This window comes from Carassius gibelio, chromosome B23, assembly GCF_023724105.1.
Source record: "Carassius gibelio isolate Cgi1373 ecotype wild population from Czech Republic chromosome B23, carGib1.2-hapl.c, whole genome shotgun sequence".
NCBI classification, from domain to species: domain Eukaryota; kingdom Metazoa; phylum Chordata; class Actinopteri; order Cypriniformes; family Cyprinidae; genus Carassius; species Carassius gibelio.
In genome coordinates, this window is record NC_068418.1 from 28,029,876 (window position 1) to 28,048,704 (window position 18,829).

The 18,829-nt window shown below is 37.5% G+C and overlaps 1 protein-coding gene across 47 annotated transcripts in view; it reads left to right on the top strand.

Annotated features, from left to right (window-relative positions):
* LOC128011727 (uncharacterized) overlaps window positions 1-18,361 on the top strand; it is a 109,607-nt gene extending 91,246 nt beyond the window's left edge. For 6 of the 47 annotated variants that reach the window (XM_052594426.1, XM_052594427.1, XM_052594428.1 and 3 more), the window contains 13 exons: window positions 15,367-15,412; window positions 15,497-15,591; window positions 15,973-16,018; window positions 16,103-16,197; window positions 16,579-16,624; window positions 16,709-16,803; window positions 17,186-17,231; window positions 17,316-17,410; window positions 17,486-17,531; window positions 17,616-17,710; window positions 17,786-17,831; window positions 17,904-17,999; window positions 18,213-18,361. In XM_052594426.1, the coding sequence (XP_052450386.1) occupies window positions 15,367-15,412; window positions 15,497-15,591; window positions 15,973-16,018; window positions 16,103-16,197; window positions 16,579-16,624; window positions 16,709-16,803; window positions 17,186-17,231; window positions 17,316-17,410; window positions 17,486-17,531; window positions 17,616-17,710; window positions 17,786-17,831; window positions 17,904-17,964 (812 nt within the window). In that variant the 3' untranslated portion in view covers window positions 17,965-17,999; window positions 18,213-18,361. Of the gene's footprint in view, window positions 1-3,630; window positions 8,195-8,248; window positions 14,159-14,317; window positions 14,445-14,722; window positions 14,759-14,849; window positions 14,946-15,020; window positions 15,119-15,193; window positions 15,292-15,366; window positions 15,413-15,496; window positions 15,592-15,666; window positions 15,713-15,801; window positions 15,844-15,972; window positions 16,019-16,102; window positions 16,198-16,272; window positions 16,319-16,407; window positions 16,445-16,578; window positions 16,625-16,708; window positions 16,804-16,878; window positions 16,925-17,013; window positions 17,111-17,185; window positions 17,232-17,315; window positions 17,411-17,485; window positions 17,532-17,615; window positions 17,711-17,785; window positions 17,832-17,903; window positions 18,000-18,212 lie in introns of those variants that run through there. The other 41 variants (XR_008182636.1, XR_008182597.1, XR_008182613.1 and 38 more) reach the window with 41 other exon arrangements.
* Window positions 18,362-18,829: the final 468 nt, after the last annotated feature.

The following is an 18,829-nucleotide window of genomic DNA, read 5'->3' on the forward strand; positions in this document are numbered from 1 at the left end:
TGAACTTTATTAAAATGCACTTAGAATATACTGCTGAAGTAAATGTACTGTATAACAAAGCATGCCTGACAAGTATACCCATTTTTTTTCTTTTATGTGTGGTGGTGCACTGGTTAAAGACTGCAAGCTGAGGTAAGGCAACTATTTGTAACCATTAAAAAGAGTTTGAAGTATATTGTTGAAGTAAATGTTTAACCCTTGTGCATTGTTCAAATTCACTACCTTTTTGTTATGTTCAGGATAAAAACATCAACTTCATTAAACTGCTGTAAAAATGTCTCTATTTATTTTTTATTTTTGCATGAATCTATCAATCAACCTCAGTCCTAATGAAAACTACTACATTTTTAAAACGATCCAAGATTTCAACTCTTTAAGTGGCAAGTTCATAAATTGTCACTTTCAATATAAAAGTATTGTGACTGGATTTTTTTTGTTACTTTTTATTACAGTCTTGGGTATGTAAAAGATTAGTAACATCATTGGCTTTTATGCACTTTTAGTTTTTATGCAACATTAGAAAAAAAATTATCCATTTTATTATTGGTGGCTGTTTTTGCCCCATTGACTTCTATTATAATGACATTTTGATTGCAAAGCCATGACACCATATAATCATGCATTCTTGTTTTGTGGTTTTCTCTGTTGGGAAGAGGTAAAATTTGTTACTCCAGTTGATCACTATGTGGGACCATGAACCCTTTAGATGGGCTTTTGCAAAAAAAGCTTAGTTTCTGACTTGTAAATGAAGCTATATGGGGTATAACAGCATATTATATTGTGTGTGTGCGAAACAGAGAGAGAACTTTGTGCACTTACCTTGATGTATTTGAGAAAATCAAAATGTACAGCTCAGAACTACATGGAGTAAACAAATGTTTATGCACCTACTGCCTTTTAATGATTGTGTTAAGTATAGATTAAAAAAAAGTATGTGGATTCAAACTCTTATGCCATCCTGCAGGTCATTTGATGGTGTGGAATGGCTAAGGAAAGGGCTTGACTTTGTACAAAAGTCTTAGAAATTATACAGCTGGACCACTCCAGCAAGCTGTAGCTTATTTTGAAGTTGGTATTGCTTTTTGGTTCATAATAAATTGTTCACAAATCTGATGCAAAGTAGAATTGTTTATATAAAATATATATATATATATACACACACATATATACATACAGGATTTTAAGGTTTGAAACTCCCTTTACCATCAAGGAAAGACAAGCACTTCACACACAGGCCATCCTATATAAGTGTGCATAAACACTACTTTTTTGTTTACTCCATGTAGTTCTGAGAGCTGGGGTGCATTATTGTTTTTTTTTTTGTGGATACATCAAGGTAAGTGCACAAAGGTCTCTCTCTGTCACACATACATGCATGCATACACGCACTATCAAAAATCAATTTTTTTTTTTTTATAATGGAGGTCAATGGGGCAAAAACAGCTACCAACAATAAATGAGGGTGGAAAAAAGTAAATCTAATGCTGCACAAAAGCTAAATGCATTAATGTCAATGTTGTTAATTTTTGGCATGCCCAAGACTGATAAAAAGAAATCGATTTTTTTTTTTTTTTTTTAATCCGTGATGTCATTTATGAACTTGGCAATTAAAGAGTGCTAGTAAAAAATGCTAGTTTTGATAAGGACTGAGGTTGATTTGAATAACTTGTGCAAAAAAAAAAATCTAACAAATTCATCTCATAAATTTTTACAGCAGTTTAACTGAATGGATGTTTTTATCCCAAACATAATGAAAGGGTAGTGAATTTAAATGATATACAAGGGTTAAACGTATAGCAAAGCATGGCGGACAAGTATAGGCTACTTTATTTCTTTTTTCTTATGTGTGGTGGTGCACTGGTTAAAGACTGCAAGCTGAGGTCAGTCAACTTTTTGTAACTATTAAAAAAATATATACTGCTAAAGTAAATTTATAACAAAGCATATCTGGCAAGTATACCTTTTTCTTTCTTTTGTGGTGTCTGCTTGGTTAAAGTGTGCGAGTTGAGAATTTAAATGCTTGCTTTTTTCATAGCAAAATTAAGACTGTATCCATGCGTGCTCGGCAATCTTAAGTGATTCATCAGTACGTGTCTTGTTAAGGGCTTATGTGAATATTAATTATGTTGCTGGTCATTATAAAATCTTGTATTGATATTTAAATTAAGAAACATTTTCTTATTCTGTTGTTTTCTTTCCTGATGATAATGTATTTTCTTGAAAAATTGTCTCCTTAATTGGTTTATTAAAGAGTTTATTTAGCTGTGTAATGTGTTTTTTTATTTATTTTTTTTATTTTTTTTTGAAAGTGAGATGTGTAAATTGAATATGCTAAACAATACTACTTTTTTATGTGTGCTGGTGAATGGATAAGAGTGTGAGTTGAGGTAACATAATTTGAATATAATTTTTAAATGTATGAAATGAAGTTCTTAAAATGCCTAACTTATCACTCTTTTTTGCATGTGCTGGTACACCTGGAAAAGACCAAGTTGAGGTGAGTCAAACTTTTCGAACTTTATTGAAATGCATTTAGAACATACTGCTGTAAATGTTTCAATGCATAACAAAGCATGCCTGACAAGTATACCCTTTTTTGTGTGTGGTGGTGCACTGGTTAAAGACTGCGAGCTGAGGTAAGGCAACTTTTTGTAACTATTAAAAACACTTAGAATATACTGCTGTAGTAAATGTTTAAATGTATAACAAAGCATGCCTGACAAGTATACGTTTTTTCTTTTATGAATGGGGTGCCTGGTTAAAGTTTGGCAAGTCAAACTTTTTGAACAATTAGAATATACCGTTTAAGTACATTTAAATGTATAACAAAGCATAGCTAAAATGTGTACCCTTTTCATTTATGTGTGGTTGTGCACTGGTTATAGACTGCGAGTTTAGAAATTAAATGCTTGCTTTTTTCATAGCAATATTAAGACCGTATCCATGTGTGCTGGGCAGTCTTTAGATATTCATCAGTACTTATGTCTTGTCAAGGGCTTATGTGAATAATGTTGCTGCTCATTATAAAATCTTGCATTGATATTTTAGGAAACATTTCTTGATGTTTTCATTCCTGTTGATAATGTTTTCTTGAAAAATGGTCTCCTTAAATGATAAAGTTTAAAGAGTTTATTTAGCTGTGAAATGTTTTTTGTGAAATGTGTAAATTGAATATGCTAAACAATACTTATGTGTGCTGGTGAATGGATAAGTGTGAGTTGAGTTAACCTTTTATAATTTCAATATAATTTTTAAATGTGTGAAATGAAGTTCTTAAAATTCCTAACTATCACACTACTTTTTTGCATGTGCTGGTACACTGGGAAAAGACTGAGTTGAGGTAAGTCAAAATTTTTGAACTTGCATTTAGAACATACTGCTGAAGTAAGTGTTTAAATGTATAACAAAGCCTGGCTGACAAGTGTACCTTTTCCTTCTATGTGTGGTAGTGCACTGGTTCTAGACTGCGAGCTGAGGTAATTCAACTTTTTGTAACCATTTAAAAAAATAATTTAAATAAAAAATAATCCTAAGGAAAACAATAGGGCTCTCGCCCTCCAGGCTTGAGCCCTAAATATACTGCTGTAGTAAATGTTTAAATGAATAACAAAGCATAGCTGGCAAGTATGCCTTTTCTTTCACTTGTGGTGGCACATTGGTTAAAGACTGCGAGGTAAGTCAAACTTTTTCAACATTGTTTAGAATATACTGCTAAAATACATTTAAATGTATAACAAACCATAGCTGACAAATGTATCTTTTTCTTTTGTGTGGTGGTGCACTGGTTATAGACTGCGAGTTGAAGTTAAATGCTTGCTTTTTTTCATAGCAAAATTAAGACCGTATCCATGTGTGCTAGGTAGTGTTAAGATATTAATCAGTACTTGTGTCTTGTCAAGGGCTTATGTGAATATGTTGCTGGTCACAAAATCTTGCATTGATATTTTAATTAAGAAACATTTCTTATTCTCTTTCCATTCCTGTTAATGTTAGTACATCACATTTTTATGTTAATCATTTGAACTGTTTGAATAGCTACAGTGTAATCAGGTTCTGATGCTTTAAGAATTGAGAAGTACATGTAGTAATTCTGTTTCCGTGTTCACAGATGCCGCGACCAACCAAGAGGTCGACAATAGCCAAACGGCTATACGCACAGAGATGTGCAAGTACAGAGGCTGCACCGCTTCCTCTTAAAATAACTGAAGCAGAGTTTCCACCCCTTCCTCTTAAAAAAAGGGCAGAGGCTGCACGACCACCTCTTAAAACATACAAGGCCGAGGTAACGCCGCTTCCTCGTAAAAAAATGGCCGACTGCTCCGGCAGTTGTAATCCTGGCCCCACCCAGCAGGTTCCACCCCGTCCTGCAAAAACAAACGGGAAAGAGGCTGCGACGCTTCCTCTCAAAATAAGTCAAGCCAAGGTTATGCCCACTCCTTGTAAAAAAAAAGGCCGGTTTTGCCATCGTGTAGAAACCACCCCTCAACAGGTTCCACCCCTCCCTGTGGGTACAATTGGGGTAGAGGCAAAGACGCTCCCTCTTAAAACAAGTCGAGCCGAGGTTATGCCACATCCTCGTATAAAAAAAGGTCGGTTTTGCCATCGTGTAGAAACCAACCCTCAACAGGTTCCACCCCTCCCTGTGGGCGCGATTGGGGTAGAGGCAAATACGCTCCCTCTTAAAACAAGTAGAGCCGAGGTTATGCCACATCCTCGTAAAAAAATAGGCGGTTTTTGCCATTGTGTAGAAACCACCCCTCAACAGGTTCCACCCCTCCCTGTGAATCCAATTGGGGTAGAGGCTGCACCGCTTCCTCTTAAAACAAGTCAAGCCGAGGTTGTGTCACGTCCTCGTCCAAAAGTGACAGACAAAGAACGCCTATGTTCGATGTCGGAAATTTCCAACCAAACAAAACCCAGATATACCCTGCCTATTTCCGTTCATAAACCATCTATTCCTGTTCATAAACCATCTATTCCCGTTCATTCACCGTCTATTTCAAAGAGATTCCCATTGAACTCAAACGAAAACAAAAGAAAAAGCTCAAAACAATGTTTCAACAGGTGTGACCAATCTGTCAAAAGTTCCAGACAATCTGCAGGAAGGTTTGTGATTCCAACCAAGTCGATGGATAATGATTTGAACACTTTAAATTTGAGTTTTGAATTTCCACAGAAATCCGTGCTGACAGGTTCTTTTGATCAAGCTGATGCCCGCTTTGGAGATTTGCGCAACAGGCAGTGTGGAGCCATCAGTCTGACGGCAGTTTTGAGAAGCAAGCTGAAGAATGTGCTGACGTGGTCGACACAAGATCTGGATGGTGTCTTGGTTGCAGGAACACACCTCTATGAGTCTCTGAGAAAACAGGGTAACATAAAAGACCGGGAAGTGAAGGGTAGGAATTACATTGCAGTCCATGAACTACCAAGGAGACACATGTTGGGTAATACTACATTTTCCATCGAGTACAGTCCATCTCTGACTGGTTTTGTTAATGTCAATGAGTACCATGCGTATGACAAAGCCATAAGCGGTGTAGCCATGCCACTTGATGTAGCTCTTCAGCAAGCTCTACTGAGTGCTGATGCTTTCTTGTTAACCGTTTGTGCCAACACATCTGCAGTTATTAAGCAGGGATCATGGTATGCAGTTGTTGACTCTCATGCTATCAAAACAGAGACGAGTTGTGTTACTTATCACAGATCCGTTGAGTCTCTGTACAACTATATTAATGACATGGCACAGTTATTTGGGGAACCTGAGCCACCATTTGAGATAACTGGAGTTTTGGTTTATGCAGACGCAGAAGTTTGTGATCCATTGGAAGAAGCCGCTGGCAGCAGTTTTCCATGCACTTCTGGTAAAGCCCTTTACAGCGAGGTCTTAAAACGCTCACCCAAGGTCTGTGAATCTGTAAAGAGTGAGGTAAAGCCATCTGATTTTCAAGTAGACTCTGGCAAACTCCGGCAACCCCAGATGAAGCACCCCATGAAAACCCAACCAAAATCCATGAAAAAACCTATCCAAACTGAACAAAACATTCCTGCAAATTGCCATGAAAGTGCTTTGAGTGCTTGTTGTGATTTTCCACAGAAATCCATGCTAAAAGGCTCTTTTGATCAAGCTGATGCCCGCTTTGGAGATTCACGCAACAGGCAGTGTGGAGCTATCAGTCTCACGGCAGTGTTGAGAAGCAAGCTGAAGAATGTGCTTACGTGGTCGACACAAGATCTGGACAGTGTCTTGGTTGCAGGAACACGCCTCTATGAATCTCTGAGAAAACAGGGTAACATAAAAGATCGGGCAGTGAAGGGTAGGAATTACATTGCAGTCCATGAACTACCGAGGAGACACATGTTGGGTAATACTACATTTTCCATTGAGTACACTCCGTCTCTGACTGGTTTTGTTAATGTCAATGAGTACCACGAGTATGACCAAGCCATAAGCGCTGTAGCCATGCCACTTGATGTAGCCCTTCAGCAAACTCTACTTAGTGCTGATGCTTTCTTGTTAACCATTTGTGCCAACACATCTGCAGTTATTAAGCAAGGGTCGTGGTATGCAGTCGTTGACTCTCATGCCATCAGGACAGACACAAGTTGTGTAGTCTATCACAGTACCATAGAGTCTCTGTACAACTATATCAATGACATGGCACAGTTGTTTGGGGAACCTGAGCCACCATTTGAGATAACTGGAGTTTTGGTTCATGCAGATGCAGAAGTGTCTGATCCGCTGCAAGAAGCAGGCAGCAGCAGTTTACCATGCTCTTCCGGTAAAGCCCTCTACAGTGACGTCTTAAAACGCACACCAAAGGTACGTGAATCTGTGAAGACTGAGCCAAAGACCCCTGATTGTCCGGTACCTGTGGATGAAGTTGCAGATGTGAGAAACCCTAACCTTCCAACGCAGACAGTCTCTAATGTGTTGCCAAGTAAAGGTAAAAGATTGAGGAAAGAAAAGCACATTGAGCTGTCAGGTAAACGGGTTACAAAATCACACGCTGAAACTGTTGTAACCGATGACCTGATGATCACTGATGTTTCAGTTCCAGATGTCTTTTTTTCTCCCTTAACACATAATGATAAGCAAGCTTTATGTGAGCTCATACAAATGTCCAGTGATAACAGTGACCATAATGTCATAAACTTTGGTCCCATTTCAGCTCCGTGTCAGACAAAGACCATTAAACCAGACGGCAACTGTTTTTTCAGATCGTTGGCACATGTGATATGTGGAAGTGAGGAGAAACACTTGAAGGTTCGCCGTGCAGTTGTGAAACATCTGAAGATGAATACTCCGCTGTTTGAGAGGTACGTGAGAAGTGAGTATTCTTCAGCAGAGGATTATCTGACACGATCTAGAATGTTTTATTCTGGCTCATGGGTAACAGAAATTGACATATTTGTTGCGGCTGATCTTTTCAAAACCACCATAATGACTTTTAATGACGGCCGATGGAATGCGCACAAACCTAATGGAGAGGCATTCACTCAGAATGCAATTTATCTGAAACACTGTAACCGTAATCATTATGAAGTTGTGACATGTGTTAAGCACAGGGATCGAGATTCTGTTTGTGCAGGAGCATGTGGAAATGTGGTCTCAAATGAGGTCAGCAAACCATGTCTGCGTAAGCGAAAGGTAAGTGATGCTGAAGAATGTTGTCCAACCAAAAGGCATCGGGACAGATATCGCAACGACAGCGAGTACAGACAAAAACAACTGAAGTACGAGAAGGCAAAGTATGGTAATGACCCTGAATACAGACAGAACAAAATTGAGCATGCCAAAGCTAAATATTGTGATGGTGCCATTTACAGGGGGAAAAAAATTGAATATGCCAAAACAAAATATTCTGATGACCCCGTTTACAGGGGGAAAAAAATTGAATATGACCAAACAAAATACAGTAGAGATAGATCTTACCAAGAAAGAAAAAAGGGAATTCTTCGTGACAAATATCTAAAAAATGTTGATGTTCGTTTTTCAAAGTGTGAACGTTCTAAGGCCAAGTACTTGAGCAATATTCAGTTCCAAAAACGTGTTTGCCAGTATTCTCGATTGAAATATAAATATAATGTTTCTTTTCAGGCAAATGTATGCGAGTATTCAAAGAAAAAATATCTGCAAAACCTGGCCTTCAAAGCAAGAGTGTGTGAGTATTCAAAGAAAAAATATCTGCAAAACCTGGCCTTCAAAGCAAGAGTGTGTGAGTATTCAAAGAAAAAATATTTGCAAAACCTGGCCTTCAAAGCAAGAGTGTGTGAGTATTCAAAGAAAAAATATCTGCAAAACCTGGCCTTCAAAGCAAGAGTGTGTGAGTATTCAAAGAAAAAATATCTGCAAAACCTAGTCTTCAAAAGAAGAGTGTGTGAGTATTCTGTAATGAAATATCATAAAGATGTGAACTTCCGTGTGCTTTCAATACAAAAAGGTTGTGAAAAGTATGCAAGAAAGAAGGAACAACAAGACATTGCTGTTGCTATTGGTAATTTTAGACAAGAAATTAGTAGTGGTCCAGAGTTTGTGTGCTGTGTCTGTCACCGTTTACTTTTCAGAAAGCAGGTTGTTGAATGTAGAAGACAATGCTATGAAGACAAAGGTGTAAAAATCGCTGCTTTGGGAAGAAGATGCATCACAACCAGGTATGTTCATGTCTGTGATCAAAAGTGTGAAGGATCTTCTGCTCATTCCTCAGGGTGCAAATTATGGATCTGTCTAACGTGTCATCGAAAAATCCTCTGTGGACAACTGCCCGAAGAGAGCGTTGCAAACAACATGCATTTGGTGGATGTTCCAAATCAACTGAAATGCCTCAACTCTTTGGAACAACATCTAATTGCACGTAACATTCCTTTTATGAAATTACTGTGCCTTCCTCGTGGTAAACAACATGGATGCCATGGCCCTGTAGTGTGCGTCCCGGTTAATGCCACAGATGTGTCCAATATCCTTCCACGAAATGAATGTGATGACAAGATGATAAGGATCAAACTGAAACGCAAGTTAACCTACAAAGGGCATTATGAGTACAAGTATGTACACACTGATCGTGTTCGAAATGCTCTGAAATATTTGATCCGGTTCAATAAGTGGTTTGGTGATGTGGAGATTAATCAACAGTGGATCAACTCTTTGAACGAACCAGAAGAAAATGTTGATGAAATGGAGCAACAAGACGTAGTTGAAAAGATTGATGATGAAAATGACCTTGATGAACAGCAAGAGGAAGACCTTACCTACATCAAAGAGCAAAGTGGTCTTTTGTCAGATACGTCATTGCAACCTGTGGACATCGGTTCAGAAGTAATTGATCAGCATTTCCAGGATGTATTAAATCTGGCACCTGCTGAAGGTAACAGTCCTGTTAGTTTGTTATCTGATAGGTCTAACGAAGCAAAATGTTTCCCTGTTCTATATCCAACTGGTGGTCCAACATTTCATGATAAGAGGGAGGTAAAAATAACATTGTCAAGATACTTGAATGCAAGAATCCTCAATGCGGATGGACGTTTTGCACAAAGCACAGACTTCATTTTCTATGCACAGTATCTGTCGGAGATTGATCAAGTTGTATCCAATGTTTCAATTGCTTTGCGCAAAGGATCTGAGAAGAGTTTGTTGACTGAAGTGACTTCAGATGTACTAACAAACCCAGACTCGTTATCTAAAATCTTGAATTTTGATGAAGGATACAAGTTTTTGAGACCAATCCGTGGAACACCTCCATATTGGCAGTCTACTCAAAAGGACCTTTTTGCACTTGTAAGACAGCTAGGTATTCCAACTTTCTTTGCATCCTTTAGTTCTGCGGATCTCAGATGGCCAGAAATGATTAGTACTATAATCAAACAGGAAGGGAAAAATGTGAAAGCAGATGAACTTGACTGGTCTGAAAAATGTGGATTGATTAGACGAAACCCAGTGACTGCTGCAAGAATGTTTGATCATAGATGGCATTGTTTTCTGAGAAATGTAATCATGTCTTCAGCTCAACCGATCGGGAAAATAGTAGATTACTTTTATCGCGTAGAGTTTCAACAGCGTGGATCTCCTCATGTTCACTGTCTGTTTTGGGTTGAAAATGCCCCAACGTTAAATGAAGACAATGAAGAAAACGATGGTTTGGTTGCTAGTTTCATTGATCGTTACATCACTTGTGAGACCCCAAGCGAGGATGAAACTGAACTGTTTGAGATTGTCAACGGTGTTCAGAAGCACAGTGTCAGACATTCAAAGACATGTCGTAAGAAAAAGACAGTTTGCAGATTTAATTTTCCACGACCCCCATCAAGCCGTACCTTTATTACAAGAGGTGGTAGTCGAGACGATTTGAAAAGCGGTGACGGAAAAGATACTGCACGTACAGTTTTAGAAAAAGTGAAAAAGGCTTTAACAGCTTCTGATATGGATTATGACTCAACTGATGCATTTTTTGAATCCATTGGTATTAACCAAGCTCTCTTTGAGAAAGTGTATGCACAGTGTTCCAAAAAGAAATCCGTTGTCCTGAAAAGAAGTCCAAAAGACGTCTGGGTGAACCAGTATAATAAACATTTACTGCGTGCCTGGCAAGGCAACATGGATATCCAGTACGTCACTGATGCTTACTCTGTAGTGGTTTACATTATCAGTTACATCACAAAAGCAGAACAAGAAATGGGATTGTTGCTGCAACGTGCGCAAAACGAAGCCATGAATGGAAACCTTGAAGCGAGATCATCACTGAAGATGCTTGGTAGTGTATATCTTCACAACAGAGAAGTTTCTGCTCAAGAGGCTGTGTATCGTCTGACCGGTATGCACTTGAAGGAATGTTCTCGTAAAGTCCAGTTTATTCCAATTGGATTGAATCCTGTAAAGATGAGTTTGCCTCTTCGTGTCATCAAAAACAAAGTTGATCAGTCTGGTGAAGAAGCTAGCTTTTGGATGACTAGTCTGGTTGACCGATACAAGAATAGGCCAAACACGGAAGAGTTTGAGACCCAATGTCTTGCAAGTTTTTGCTCTGAAAACAGGATCTTGTCAAAATCGGAGGTTTCTTCACAAAAAAAGTCTTCTGAAGACAAGGTGATCAAGCTTAACAACGACTGTGGTTATATGATGAAGAGAACTCGAACTGACCCTGCTGTTGTTCGATATCCGAGATTTTCTCCCAAAAAAGATCCAGAAAAGTACTTTCATTCATTGTTGCAACTTTTCTTGCCACATTATGAAGATTGTCAGCTCAAGCCTGAGAGTTTTAGCACTTATGAGGAATTCTACAACAGTGGTGCTGTGAAATGTGGGAGAAATGTGACTCAAGTCAAATGTATTGTTGATGCTAATCGAGCACTCTTTGAAAAGGAAAGTGACAAAATTGGTCGAGCTCAACAGCTTTTGGAGCAAGGTGTTGATTTGGAAGATGCTTGGGCTGCGTTATGTCCTGAAACTGAAAAGGAACGTCACGAATGTTTAGAACTAAGGAAGAGTAATACAATTCCTGATGAAGATGATTCTGAGTGTTCTATTCCAGATCTTGTAACGAACCCTCGAACTCCATACAGTATTGAAACCAATCAGGCTGGAATTTCTAGAGAAGAAGCATTATGTTTACTGCGATCATTAAATGCACAACAATGTGCAATCTTTTACAAAGTACGGAAATGGTGTTTAGAGAAACTTCTTGGTGAAAACCCTGAACCATTTCACTTGTTTGTCACTGGTGGAGCAGGCACAGGCAAGAGTCATTTAATCAAAGCGATCTACTATGAATCCTCCAGACTTTTATCTCAGCTGTCCGAAAACCCTGATGATAGAAGTGTGATTTTAACTGCGTCAACCGGAGTGGCCAGTTTTCAAATTGGTGCTTCTACAATCCATAATACCTTTTCCATAGGTGCCAATGTCAAACTGCCATATCAGCCCCTAAGTGATGACAAAATCAATTCACTGCGTGCAAAACTGGGAGGTTTGCAGATTCTGATCATTGATGAGGTGTCTATGGTTGACCATCACCTTTTGTCTTATGTTCATGGTAGATTGAGACAAATTAAGCAAACTGGTGACTACTCAATTTTTGGAAGAGTCAGTTTGGTCTGTGTTGGTGATTTTTATCAGCTACCGCCAGTCAAGGGAATTCCCCTGTACGTTGATCCAAAAGGAGTGAATCTTTGGGATACCAACTTTGAAATTGCTGAACTAACACAAGTTGTCAGGCAACAAGATGCATCTTTTGCTGAAATGTTAAATCGTCTGAGAGTTCATAAAAAGAACGAAACTCTAAGCCCAAATGACATCAACATGTTGAAGCAACGTGAAACTGGTGAAGAATGCGATGCTATTCATATATTCCCTACAAATGCTCAGGTTGATGAGTACAATATACAGAAACTTAATGAGCGTTGTCCTGAGGCAATCACTATTCACGCTAGAGACTTTGCTAGAAATCCAGAAACTGGAAGAATAGAAAGGAAAGTTGGATTTCATGCAAAAGTTTTCAACTCTTGTTTGGACAAATGTGTTTCCTTGGGTGTTGGTGCCAGAGTAATGCTTAGGAAAAATGTTGATGTTTCTGATGGACTTGTCAATGGAGCCTGTGGCACAGTTGTCCACATAAGCAGAAAACAAAGACGTGATGATGATGAAGATGATGACTTCCCATCAGCTATCCATGTTGAATTTGATGATCCAAATGTTGGTAAAGTTCAGAGATCGAAGCTGCGACAGAAATATTCTCCAAATTCAACTGTTATTGAAGTGGAAGAAGATCAAGTCTCAAACGATGGTGGTTTAAGACGTCAGTTTCCACTTAAATTGGCATGGGCATGCACCGTTCATAAAGTGCAAGGACTCACAGTAGATCAAGCGGTCGTCTCACTTGACAAGGTATTTTCTCCGGGACAAGCATATGTTGCACTGAGTCGTGTGAGAACCCTCGATGGACTAATAATTAATAACTTCAAAGACTCTGTCATATATTGTAATGAGAAAATTGACTCCGCTATGAAAAACATGCCCCGACTTACTTTAGAAAATTACAGTTTTGTAAAGACACCTGGCGTGTTTACAATTGCTCTTCATAATGTACAAAGTCTTCGAGCTCATGTTCAAGATCTTCAAGTTCACAGACAGATAATGAATGCAGATTGCATCGGTTTAACTGAAACGTGGCTAAAAGTTGAAGACCAAGTACAGATTCCAGGATTTGTTTTTAAGAGCAATCCAAGAGCTAAATGTTATGACAACAGTACTCCACTTTTCACTGATTTAAAACAACAAAGAGGAGGTGGAGTTGGACTATTCTGTTGTGAAAGCATTCATTTTAATGTCAGGGTTCCAGAACCTTGTAACTTGGAATGTCTATACTTTGCAGTTCCACATCTAAGTTTGAATGCTGCTTTGCTGTACAGACCTAATTCATATCCACTTAATCTGTTTCGACAAAATATGTTGCATGTTATTGATGAGCTGGAGAAACAGTCAGGAAAGAAAGTGATTATGGGAGACTTCAATGAGGACATCTTGACATCATCTACAATTGGTACACTAATGGAACTACATGGATACAGTCAACATGTGCAACACCCTACCACTGAAAAAGGTACACTGATAGACCATGTCTATGTTAAAGATGCAGATAATGTCTCTGTTGAAATTGTGCAAACGTATTACAGTTACCACCAAGCAGTCCTTATTTCACTGAGGTAAAAATTAATGTGTGTGATTATGTAATGAAATCTCTATAACCTGCATTATTTGTTTCTTGTCTGTGCTCTTACTTGTTCAATGTTCATCCTGAGCTTCCAACTGGCATACAACTGCAGGGCAAGTGTACAACTGGAGACGGTATGTTCTAAGTCTATCTATATCTAAATGAATAACTCTTATAATGATCCATCAGTTGAATATGTACAGCTGTTCCATGTTATGATTGAAGTATTATCTGAAGGTAATCCATTTTATCAATGCAACACTCTGAAATGAGAATTGTATCACTGTATTGTCTGTTCTGTTTTTGTGTCCATACGATATGAGTGCTATCCTGAGATTCCAACATGGTCAGAGTCCAGTTAATCCAGCCTGTAATTCAAACAAGTGATCATCATTTTCAACGCAACATCTCCCATAATTGCTCTTCTTTCTTGAGCTAGTAAACTTCACCCAGCCAAGGTAACTGTAGTATTTACTTTGTATTCATCTTAATGCTTTATTATTATTATTATTATTATTATTATTATTATTATTATTATTATTATTTTAATTCTGCTTAAATTCTCAGTTTTGAGAGATTTATTTTTAACTGACATTTAATCCATAATCTAATTTCAGTCATTCTAAGCCATCCAAATCATAATGGATGCTTCCAAACATTATAGGAAGCATCCACAAAGACTGCCTGCATCCATCCATTTGTCTCCTAATATCACAATTAAGTCAATAGAACAACACAAAATTGGTAAGTAGACTCAGTTGTGCATGATTACACAAGCAGAATAAAGGCATGGTTAAATCAATCAACTATATGCAAGCACATCTGCAAGTCATCTTTTTAGACGTATGAAATGCACAAGTCAGAATTTCTCCCATACAAGAGATTCTGTACTCCATCCAACACATAATTATGTACCTCAATAACTTTCTTACTGAAGAAAACAACTGATGAAAATGTAAATGTAGTAGTGTCAGAATAAAACAGTGTTCAGGCACCGTTTCACCTAATAGCAATATTTTCAGGTTTGTGCATCAACTAACTACTAACTACTGTCAAAGGTAAGTGTGCAGATGTCTACATATTTCACTAAATGTATCAGATGTGCAAACACTTTATCAATCAGTTAATGTTCCATAACTGTATCTTCAGATTTCTGCAATGTTACACTTCAAACTTCCGCCTTATCCATTATGATTCTCGGCTCCACAAACTGTTTTTATGAAGAGGCACACAACCAATCAAAAGGTAAATTAATACATCTGCAATACTCAAATTGACTCATTTCTTAAAGCAGTCTTTCACCTGTTGATACATTTTCAGGTTTGTGCAAAACATTACACTTCAAACTTCGGTCTTATCCGCTATGATTCTCCACCCCATGAACTGTTTTTATGAAGAGGCACACAACCAATCAAAAGGTAAATTCATATATCTGCAATACTCGAATTGAATCTTTTCTTAAAGCAGTCTTTCACCTGTTGATACATTTTCAGGTTTGTGCAATACGTTACACTTCAAACTTCGGTCTTATCCGCTATGATTCTCCACCCCATGAACTGTTTTTATGAAGAGGCACACAACCAATCAAAAGGTAAATGAATATATCTGCAATACTCAAATTGACTCATTTCTTAAAGCAGTCTTTCACCTGTTGATAAATTTTCAGGTTTGTGCATCAAAACCCAATATCTCCTGTCCACTACTCCCAAAAGGTGAGTGTACAGATTGCTAAATGGTTTTTGTTGTGCAAACACTTTAATTATCAAGAAGTTAATTTTCCATGAATGCATTTTCAGATTTCTGCAATTTACTACACATCAAACTTCCTTCTCCAATATGACTCTCCACCCCATGAACTGTTTTTATGAAGAGGCACACAACCAATCAAAAGGTAAATTCATATATCTGCAATAGTCCAATTGATTCATTTCTTAAAGCAGTCTTTCACCTGTTGATACATTTTCAGGTTTGTGCATGAAAACCCAATATCTACGGTCCACTTCTCCAAAAAGGTGAGTGTGCAACTAATATAGACATCTGTACAATGTTTCAGTTGTGTAAACACTATCAATCAGTTAATGTTCCATGACTGTATTTTCAGATTTCTGCAATGTTACACTTCAAACTTCCGCCTTATCCATTAAGATTCTCCGCTCCATGAACTGTTTTTATGAAGAGGCACACAACCAATCAAAAGGTAAATGAATATATCTGCAATACTCAAATTGACTCATTTCTTAAAGCAGTCTTTCACCTGTTGATAAATTTTCAGGTTTGTGCATCAAAACCCAATATCTCCTGTCCACTACTCCCAAAAGGTGAGTGTACAGATTGCTAAATGGTTTTTGTTGTGCAAACACTTTAATTATCAAGAAGTTAATTTTCCATGAATGCATTTTCAGATTTCTGCAATTTACTACACATCAAACGTCCTTCTCCAATATGACTCTCCACCCCATGAACCGTTTTTATGAAGAGGCACACAACCAATCAAAAGGTAAATTCATATATCTGCAATAGTCCAATTGATTCATTTCTTAAAGCAGTCTTTCACCTGTTGATACATTTTCAGGTTTGTGCATGAAAACCCAATATCTACGGTCCACTTCTCCAAAAAGGTGAGTGTGCAACTAATATAGACATCTGTACAATGTTTCAGTTGTGTAAACACTATCAATCAGTTAATGTTCCATGACTGTATTTTCAGATTTCTGCAATGTTACACTTCAAACTTCCGTCTTATCCATTAAGATTCTCCACTCCATGAACTGTTTTTATGAAGAGGCACACAACCAATCAAAAGGTAAATGAATATATCTGCAATACTCAAATTGACTCATTTCTTAAAGCAGTCTTTCACCTGTTGATAAATTTTCAGGTTTGTGCATCAAAACCCAATATCTCCTGTCCACTACTCCCAAAAGGTGAGTGTACAGATTGCTAAATGGTTTTTGTTGTGCAAACACTTTAATTATCAAGAAGTTAATTTTCCATGAATGCATTTTCAGATTTCTGCAATTTACTACACATCAAACTTCCTTCTCCAATATGACTCTCCACCCCATGAACTGTTTTTATGAAGAGGCACACAACCAATCAAAAGGTAAATTCATATATCTGCAATAGTCCAATTGATTCATTTCTTAAAGCAGTCTTTCACCTGTTGATACATTTTCAGGTTTGTGCATGAAAACCCAATATCTACGGTCCACTTCTCCAAAAAGGTGAGTGTGCAACTAATATAGACATCTGTACAATGTTTCAGTTGTGTAAACACTATCAATCAGTTAATGTTCCATGACTGTATTTTCAGATTTCTGCAATGTTACACTTCAAACTTCCGCCTTATCCATTAAGATTCTCCACTCCATGAACTGTTTTTTATGAAGAGGCACACAACCAATCAAAAGGTAAATTAATATATCTGCAATACTCAAATTGACTCATTTCTTAAAGCAGTCTTTCACCTGTTGATAAATTTTCAGGTTTGTGCATCAAAACCCAATATCTCCTGTCCACTACTCCCAAAAGGTGAGTGTACAGATTGCTAAATGGTTTTTGTTGTGCAAACACTTTAATTATCAAGAAGTTAATTTTCCATGAATGCATTTTCAGATTTCTGCAATTTACTACACATCAAACGTCCTTCTCCAATATGACTCTCCACCCCATGAACCGTTTTTATGAAGAGGCACACAACCAATCAAAAGGTAAATGAATATATCTGCAATACTCAAATTGACTCATTTCTTAAAGCAGTCTTTCACCTGTTGATAAATTTTCAGGTTTGTGCATCAAAACCCAATATCTCCTGTCCACTACTCCCAAAAGGTGAGTGTACAGATTGCTAAATGGTTTTTGTTGTGCAAACACTTTAATTATCAAGAAGTTAATTTTCCATGAATGCATTTTCAGATTTCTGCAATTTACTACACATCCAACGTCCTTCTCCAATATGACTCTCCACCCCATGAACCGTTTTTATGAAGAGGCACACAACCAATCAAAAGGTAAATGAATATATCTGCAATACTCAAATTGACTCATTTCTTAAAGCAGTCTTTCACCTGTTGATAAATTTTCAGGTTTGTGCATGAAAACCCAATATCTACAGTCCACTACTCCAAAAAGGTGAGTGTGCAACTAACATAGACATCTGTACAATGTTTCAGTTGTGTTAATGTTCCATGACTGTATTTTCAGATTTCTGCAATGTTACACTTCAAACTTCCACCTTATCCATTATGATTCTCCACTCCACTAACTGTTTTTATGAAGAGGCACACAACCAATCAAAAGGTAAATTAATATATCTGCAATACTCAAATTGACTCATTTCTTAAAGCAGTCTTGCACCTGTTGATACATTTTCAGGTTTGTGCAATGCGTTACACTTCAAACTTGCACCTTATCCATTATGATTCTCCACTCCATGAACTGTTTTTATGAAGAGGCACACAACCAGAAGTTGATACTAATTTGACTTAACTTTTCTGCTTCCCTTTCTTACAGTGAATACAAAATCATTGTTCAAGTATCTTCAGAAAATGTCCCGGCAAAACTATAAACCGATGCAGGCAGTCAATAGTCAAAGATATCACAAATGCATAACCACAAAAGTAACACAATTCTATATGAAATGTTGGATGGATGGCTTGTATTATATTTGGCCTATGTACAGCAAACTTAGATGCCAGCCAAAGGAGGATGGCTTGCCCCTGCTGAGTCTGGTTCCTCCCAAGGTTTCTCCCTATACCTCTCTGCTGATGATCCTCTTCACTAATTTAGGGAGTTTTTCCTTGCCACTGTTGCCTTCTGGCTTGCTCACTGGGGTTTTAAGGCACAATATTTTCAATGTAAATTGTTTGTAAAGAACAATAAATACATGATGAATTAGAATATACTTTTGTCCTTGCTTTCATAAACTTTAATGTAGTCTTTCAATGTCCTTTTTTTTGTTTACTGATCTACATTTAATTTTATGTAGAATTTGTTTAATATATATTATTTGACATCTCCGAGCACAATTCATATCACACGGTGTTACATAGAGAACACATGATAATGGATAAAATGATATAGTAGTCATTTTCTTTGCATTCAGGTTATTTCATTTGTACTATGAAATC